The 8,116-nt window shown below is 51.8% G+C and overlaps 1 protein-coding gene across 1 annotated transcript in view; it reads left to right on the top strand.

Moving 5' to 3' along the window:
* Positions 1-1,596: 1,596 nt before the first annotated feature.
* Positions 1,597-8,116, top strand: part of ADORA2B (adenosine A2b receptor) — an 18,390-nt gene continuing 11,870 nt past the window's right edge. The window contains exon 1 of the mRNA XM_037372852.1: positions 1,597-2,166. Coding sequence (XP_037228749.1) covers positions 1,802-2,166 — 365 coding nt within the window. The 5' untranslated portion in view covers positions 1,597-1,801. The remainder of the gene's footprint in view (positions 2,167-8,116) is intronic.

Below are 8,116 nucleotides of genomic sequence, written 5' to 3'. Positions count from 1 at the left end.
ACTTGAAAAAGATGGCTTCACTGAGTGTAAATCTGGAGTTGCCCTTCGTATCTGTCTGATCCCAAGCATTGTTAGTCAATCAGAGTGTTTCCATTTACACCGTGTCCATAGGAATAATTTTGATCATCTTTTTCTCATGTGTTTTTGTTCTGCTTCAACTTTGGATCCCCAGAAAGCTCTCCTTTCCACAGGATTTCATTTCCAACTTTGTTTTTTAAAAAAGCCACTTTCTTTTACTTGCTCTTTGCTACAGGAAAGTTTATTTTGCTTAATCGTTTGGATTTTTTTTCTAGTTTCTGTCCTGGATTATGTAGTACTGATGGATGCTACAAACCTGGTGTGAAGTTCAACCTCTGATCTGGTGGTGTTTTCATGGTGAACACAATATAAAGCATGAAAGCTATGATGAAAAGGTAAGTAGTTACTAAATCGCATTTATCTTCATATTGTTTGCTGGCTTTAAGTTCCAGTAGTGCAGACAACTCCTTCCTTTGGTTCTTTGCATCAGGTTTTAATTTTTTCCAGACTTCTTAGACCTAAACTTGAATTGCTGTAGCCCTGTGAGTAATAGCATGTCCTAATCTGTGGTATTTTGCCATTTTCTTAAATCAGGAAATGTCACGTTGTGTGACAGCTGTCCATAGACTGAGCGCTGTCAGGATTTTTGTGAAATCTCTTGATTTTGGTCAGTGCGCTGCTTGTGGGGTTTTTCTCCATGTGGCAACACTGCTGCTGTGTCCCAACTGGCTGTAGCCACATCTGTGCCCTCATCATGCTGGGGAGAGCGTGGGCCGAAACCTTGGGGGAACTTTTCACTCCTCGTTTGGCAAAGTGGCCCTTGGTGCGCTGCAGCCCCCCACCCCAAAAACATCCCCCACCCCAAAAACATCCGTGGCCAGTGCCCAGCCTGGCCACCGGGCCACTGTGCCCAGGGGGAGCTGGGGCCGGGCGGTGGGGGGTGCTGGGCTTGGGGGCAGGACAGTGTGGGGAACCAGGGCTGGGGGGGGGGGGGGGGGGATGTGGGGGCAGGATGGTGTGAGGGGCCGCGGGGCACCGGAGGGGGTGGGGCAGGACGGTGTGGGAAGCCGGGGCTGGGCTGGGAGGTCGCGGAGCACCGGGAGGTGCGGGTGCGGGGAGCCGGGTCCGGGGGGTCACGGGCACCGGGGGTGCGGGGGCAGGACGGTGTGGGAAGCCGGGGCGGGGGGGCGGCGGAGCACCGGGGCGTGCGGGGACCGGGCAGTGCGGATTGCCGGGATCGCGGGGCACCGGGGGATGCGGGGGCCGGGCGGTGCGGGGAGCTGGGGCCAGGTAGTCGCCGGGGCACCGGGGGTGCGGGGCCGGGGCGGCTCTCGGCCAGTGGGCTGGGCGCCGCGCACTCCCCGCCCCGCTCGCCCCATGTGCAGAAATAGCCCCGCCGCGGCCGGCAGCGGCTTTTCCGCGGGGAGCGGGCGGGCGGCGGCGGCGGAGCATCCCCGGTCGGATCGGCGGCGGGCCCGGCCCGGCCCGGCCCCTCCCGTCCCGTCCCGTCCCGTCCCGTCCCCTCCCGTGGCGGATGGCCCCGCGGCGGGCGCAGCGGCCGGGCCCCGCGGCGGGCGGGCGGTGAGCGGGGCCCCGCGGATGCCCCCCGAGGGCCGGGCGGAGCGGGGGGCCACGGCCCGGGGCTCGCCGCGCCCCTCCGGCCCCCCACGCCCCGGCAGCAGGCGGCGGTGAGCCCGGACATGGGTGTTTCTCGCCGGGAAGCGCTGCCCCGTGGCCTGTTGGTACCTGCGGGCGGGCGCCCGGTGGAAAGTACCTTTTTCTCATGAACGGGTCGAGTTCCACGCCCTGGGCTCTCGCCATGGACACTATGAAAACGACCTACATCGTGCTGGAGCTGATCATCGCTGTGCTGTCTATCGCGGGCAACGTCCTGGTCTGCTGGGCTGTGGCCATCAACAGCACTTTGAAGAACGCAACCAATTATTTCCTGGTGTCCCTGGCAGTGGCTGATATTGCGGTGGGTTTGCTCGCCATCCCTTTCGCCATCACCATCAGTATCGGATTCCACGTGGATTTTCACAGCTGCCTCTTCTTCGCCTGCTTCGTGCTGGTGCTGACCCAAAGCTCCATTTTCAGCTTGCTGGCGGTGGCCATCGACCGGTACCTGGCTATTAAAATCCCACTGAGGTAAGAGGCTGAAGCGGATGCAGGTAGCCACCTCCCCTGACAGCGCAGGCTGTGACCTTCCTTGTCTTAGTGTGCGTGTGCGGGAACTTGTGGTCTCTGGCATTGCCCTAAAAGATTTGCTGCTCGTAAGTGATGATGAAAATAACAGAGATTTTGACTCGCTTGCTGCAGGACCAGGATCAGGTTTTCAGTAACCTGCCTCTTTCCTCAAAACACACCTGGGAGCTCAGCTTCTGGAGGATGTTTGTCTTGGGAGGGACAGTGGGACAGTGGCTTCTCGGGGCAGGGGCGGGCTGTGCAGTGATGTAGTAGAGAGCTTGGGATACTTGTAGCTAATCTATGTAGGTATTTATAGAGCCCCCGTTATTGTGGTGTCTGGGCATCTCCCAAGTAATTAAGCATAGGAGCAACTACTCTTTCTCTTATTTCCCAGCCTACTGGAGAAGTAGTTTTGCAGGCTTTTCTGTAAGAGTTCTTGTCTCTTCCTCAGTTCAGATCACAATACTTTCAGAAAGGCTGAAAGTCATGTTAAATAGATCTTAATATGACTTTGACGGTACTTTGCATTTTCAGTTAGGACTAGACTCTAACTAGGCTGTCTTCCGGTTTTTAGAGGGCTATAATCAATGGACTGAAAGCGCAATTTGTTGCCTCTACAAATGCTGAAACCACATTTCGGTTTTTGCTTCCGTACCTTTTAATTCTGAGTGCTTACCATGAGAGAGTGCATAGATCAGTAAATGTCAGGAGATGTCAGCTGTGTGCATACACTGTGAAAGGAGAAGAGGGAAGGAGACAGGATTCATATGTCAGATTTCAGAATATTATGGTTTAGACTTTCATCCAAGTGCAGTATCAAAGACATAAATTGGTTTCCTTCTGATTCATGGGATGTTGCAATATAATAGGGAAAACTACTGAATATAATTTACGGGCATTTTACCAGTGAGTTGGTGCAGCAGCTTCCTTAAGGTTAAGTGCACCAAAGCCCCAGCTTTGCATTACAAATGACCTGAGTCCATTAGTCTCAGTCTCCTTCATGTCTCTGTTGTCCCTCCCTGAGAATAAGGCATCGATGGAGCCCAGCTGGTGAGGAGTGGAGGCTATGGGAAGGGCAGGTTTGGTGTAGGAACCTCAGCTGAACTGTGTAAGCTGCGGCTTTCCTAGATTCTGCTCCTCTCTGGTATCTCCCTTGCAATGACAATGAATTCACTCTAAAATAACTTTAAAAAAATACCTCTTCACCCTGTTCTGGTACCTTGCATCAGGGAACTCCCATACACTAGGCAAATATTAGTTAGTCAGGCAGATGATAAAAACTAGTAGTGGAAATGCATGTATGTACGCTGAGTGGCTGCATGTGTCATCGGAGCAAGGTGCATGGAAATTCCGCAGAGTGTGGAGTAAGCAAGAGCAGATCGGCAGCACTCATCCACACAGGAGGGAGCAGGGCAGAGCAGCTCAGATCACTGCCAGCATCTCCAACACTGCCCGCTTACCTTCCCAGCCACCTGCCTGGAGGTGGAGGTGCGCATCGGCTTCGAATAATGCTTTGGTGCCTCTTCCATTCGTTAGTTTGGGGCTTTCTCGGGATGGGGGCTAGCGGCACAGCAGCAGTGACGGAAGCAGGTCAGATTTCTTCAGTTGCAGTTTAATCACACCACCCACCGCAAGCAAGCTGTTAAGCGTGGTTATAACTCTTTTCCTTTGTACCACGAGTGCTTTTTGCAGCATTTGGCTGAGGAAATTGAATCTTGTGAGATTGGTTTGTACTCTGCTGGACTCTGAGGCAAGAGGGGCAGATCAGAAATGCTCCGATCGGAGCGTTTGCAGAAGGGAAGTGGTGTCGGTGCCAACTGACAAAATAGCAGGTATTTCTTCCACTCTCTCTCTTTTTCTTTTTTTCCCCTTTTGTTTTGATTTTCACAGTCTTGGTCACTAGCAGGTTTGCTCAATTCTCCGTGAGGTCATTTCATTCACCTGTGTCGGATGAAATCCCAGGGCAGTTTTGCCTTGTTCAGGATCCTTCTCTGGCATTGATTTTTCACCCCGTCTTAGGCCAAATCTTTTATTCCATTTGCACAAACATCTTTATTCCTATAAGCATTTTCTAGCTGGACACATACAACCCCTTCAGCTGTAAGAAGAGATCAAGGAGCCCCATCCTAGGCTGGTCTGAAGTGTGAAGTTTGGATTTAACTTGACTTGGCACTGAGGCCCATTTTATTGCTCTCAGAGGTGTCCAGTAAGTAAAATTCCTTTAAAAGGACGGGGGGTTCTCACTGCGAGGAGTGGAGGGCAACAGACAGGTCATTGCTTCGGCAACAGGAGATTTAGGGACAGAGGAGGTTATAAAACTGTGCTGGCAAAGCACTGCTCTACTGCACTAGGGTTTTCCAACCAAGGCTCTCTTAGAGCTGTCTTGTCAGCATTGTTATTCCCAAGATGCTCCACAGCACTGCTGGCACCGAGCACGGGAGGGACTTGTCCAGCCACCCACTCCAGGTAGATGCACATGCTGTTTCTGGAAGGAGGTTTGTGCTGCAGAGAGGGAAAGCTGGTCATCGGTTTGTAGGAACGGAGACCTTGGGAAAAGTTTTTCTCACTAAAGCACTCGTTCTGGAAACCAGTGCAGAGGCCATTAACAGGCCACGAAGTATTAAACTCTTAAAATGATTTGTACCCAGGCCTATCTAGCGATTACAATAAGTAACGCGGTTGTTGCAGGGCAGACAGTGTCCCTGTCTTACCCAGTGCACCACCAGTTCCTTATGGAAACCTCTGCAGGGACATTGAGAACTATGCCACAGTACTGAGTACTCTTTCAGGACTATTTAAGCACACTGAGAGGCTGGGCAGCCCTGCAGGCTGGGTGTGCGCAGGAGAAGTTTGCATTACAGCCAGGCTAATAATGAATTTTTCAGTTCTGTGGCTGAAGCAAAAACTCCCATGGGGAAGAGGAAAATTGTTTCAGTCAAACTGAAACAGTGATGTTTGGAGGTTTCAGTGAAACAAAGTGATTCTGACCAACCTGGCAGATTTTTGCTGGAGTCGCTTAACCCTTCTGTTGTTGCTGTGCTGCTTTTTGAAATGGAGGCATCTTCACTGTGAAGGAATTAACAAATTCTCATCTAGACAACTGCAGAACAAAAATCTTCCAACATTTAAAAATGGTGGTTTAGAACCCTCCCTCTTCTGGCTAAAAATATATGCTGAATTTGACCTGAAGCCATGAATTCTTTCTGTCCCTTGAAACTCTTATTTTGTTTATTTTTGACAATTTTACTGTTTGTGGAGAAGCCCTCACCCACACTGCCCACTTTGTGCAGCTGCAGCTCTAAGCCCTTCCGGGGCCCTTTCTCCCCTGGCCAATGCACCAGGACGCAGCTTCTTGTCTTCAGACACGCTGTAACCCTGCCTCACTTTCTGCGCCCCTCCTGGCTCCCAGCGCTGCTGTCCATCCCTGTGCCACCCCAGTACATGGCACCATCCCTGCTCTTGCCTGCCAACCTGACCCCCCCGAAAGCTCGCTCCCCCACAGTGCTTCCTCCAAGCAAAGTATCAAAGCCAGGCAACTGAGCATCTTTCAGCAGCAGTAAATCCAGCCTGCAGAGTGTTTGGCGTAAGAGCAGTGCTAGGCTTTCACTCTCTGGCTCTCTCCAGAGCTGGATTTCACCCCACAGTCCCATAGCTGCGAGCCAAAGACAATTTGTAGGTGGAATAAAATCTTTCCCTTTTATTTGCATTAACCAAAATCCTTTGGCGTGGCTAATAATTGTAGGTACAGATAGATGCCTAGAACAAATGTGTCAGGAATTAGGGAGGGAGGAGAGTATCTGTTTTTAGAGAGCAAAAGGAGAATGAAACGCTGTACAACATGACGCTCTGTGTGCCCTTGTCTGGCTGGTAATTTCCTGCAGGACAGTGATCGCTGTCCTGCTGCTGCCTACCTGGCAAACACCCCCGCTGAACCCTGCAGAGGGAAAATTAGCCCCAGCTCCCTGCGATTTGAGCTGATCTGGTGCTTGTTCTTCCTCCCTGGGGTTAGTTCTCTTCTGTCTTCAATTTTATCTAGCAGAAAGTACAGGACTGATGTTCCCGGGCAGCTTTGCCATGGACTGGAACAGGGCCTCCCTTTCTGCACCTCGTTGCCCCGCTGCAGCCAGAGCATCCACGCTGGGTTCACCATCTGTTAACGGTGCTGCACTGTTCTGCTTCTCGCGCGGACAGTCTCCCCCCTGAGCTGCTGCCCCTCTTATCTTTGACATGATGAAGGCAACAGTCCAGCTCCTTTCTGCTGTCCTCATGGGGAAAAACCCCATTTGGATTGTTGCTGCTCTTTTCTGATCCTTTTAGCTGTGCAGGGTCCCTTCCAGAGGTGGGTTGGCTGGTGCTTTATGGCTGCCTGCCCTTGCTGTGCCCTGCTGCTGCAGAGGAGGGGGTTCCCTCTGTGTTCCCCAGCAAAGAATTGTTCCTGGATTCCTTTCAGCTGCCAGCTTGTTCCTCAGCAAAGCAAACTGGTGGGTATTTATGGTGGGTGGGAGGCCTGGAGCTCCTGGGGAGGAGAGAAAGTCCTCTTCAGAGCCTTGGTCTTCAGCTGCCATTTTCTGTGTGCCATCATCGTCACGCAGAATTGCAGCTACTCTTTTTCTGCCCTTGCTTCATTTCCTTTTTGAGGGGAAATCCTTGTGTTGCCCTTCAACTGAACTCCCAGGCACATTCTGCAGTTCATATGCAGCTCACACGTGCGGGGCCTGATCCTGAGACCCAAGCAGCATGGGAGGCACGGTTATTCCAGAGCAGTGGATGCTCTGCCTCCCCGTCTGTCAGACAGCTGTGCCTGGCCAAATTTATCATTGAGTAATCAACTTGATGTGCAACCAGCCTGGCAAATGTGCTGTGGGCAGGAGGGCTGGCATGTTCGCTTGAGCAACGGAGGTGTCACGTCTTTACAGAAGTTTGTCAGTTGAGCTCAACTCAGGCAGAACTGGGGAGGGGTTGTGCTGCAGCCAGGGGCTGGCAGCACCCGCTGGCCTGGCTGGGGGTCTCGCAGTGCTGCTGCTCCCTCCAGCCTTCAGATGCAGCTGACCCTGGACACAATAAAAATCAGGAATCATTGCATGTGCCCTTAGAGCCACAAACCGGAGGGGGGAAATCACAGCTATTTTGAGTTGTGAGCAGCCTGGTTTCCTTAAAATGAGCATCCCAAATGTTTATACTTTTCCCCCACCTCGGGGGTCACTTCCATTCCAAAAAGGAAAAACCCTGACAGGAAGGCAAGGGAATTGTCTTTGAGACCTTTGCCCTGACACAGCTCCTGCAGAAGCTGGGGGAGAGCAGGGATGTCAGGGAGCGGCAGCCGAAAAGCTCATTTCCAGGCTGTCAGCTGAGGGCACTGATCTCTGGGCTGAGCCAGAACTTACAGCTTTGCATTCAGGAGTTTTTTTCAGTTTTGACCAGCTCAATTTGTAAAAAATACAGGTTAATTTTTAGATGAAAAAAACCCCAACAAACAGCTTTTGAAATCTGGCAGAATTTTGCTCCAGAAGACCTTTTGATCTTTCTGCAAAAAATGTATTACACCAAAATATTTTGACAGCAAACTTTTATTTTGCAGTTAAATGTTTTTGCTTTGTTAATTGAGGAGCTTGATCTTGGGGATTTCATGAATTTGCCGTTTGTGATAGCAATGAGCACACACCGCAGAACTGAGGATTTTTGGAGTGTTCAGCCCTGGCCCTTGGCTGCACCGGCCAGTCACTGCACAGGGGCTGTTGGGGCTCCTGTTACTGTGTTTGATCCACAAGATGCCAGGAATCAGTGATGCCAGCTGTGCCTACAGATGTGTCAGTCCTCTCCCCTCCCCACCGGCTCTGACAGCTTTGCGAAGTCCAGCGACTGGCTCAGGGAACGTGCCAAAGAGCGGATTATCTCCTAATCCTATGGATGA

The sequence above is a fragment of the Falco rusticolus genome, chromosome 1 (assembly GCF_015220075.1).
Source record: "Falco rusticolus isolate bFalRus1 chromosome 1, bFalRus1.pri, whole genome shotgun sequence".
In the NCBI taxonomy this organism is placed as follows: Eukaryota; Metazoa; Chordata; class Aves; order Falconiformes; family Falconidae; genus Falco; species Falco rusticolus.
The sequence above is the reverse complement of the archived record's forward strand: the minus strand, read 5'-3'. Positions and strand labels throughout refer to the sequence as shown.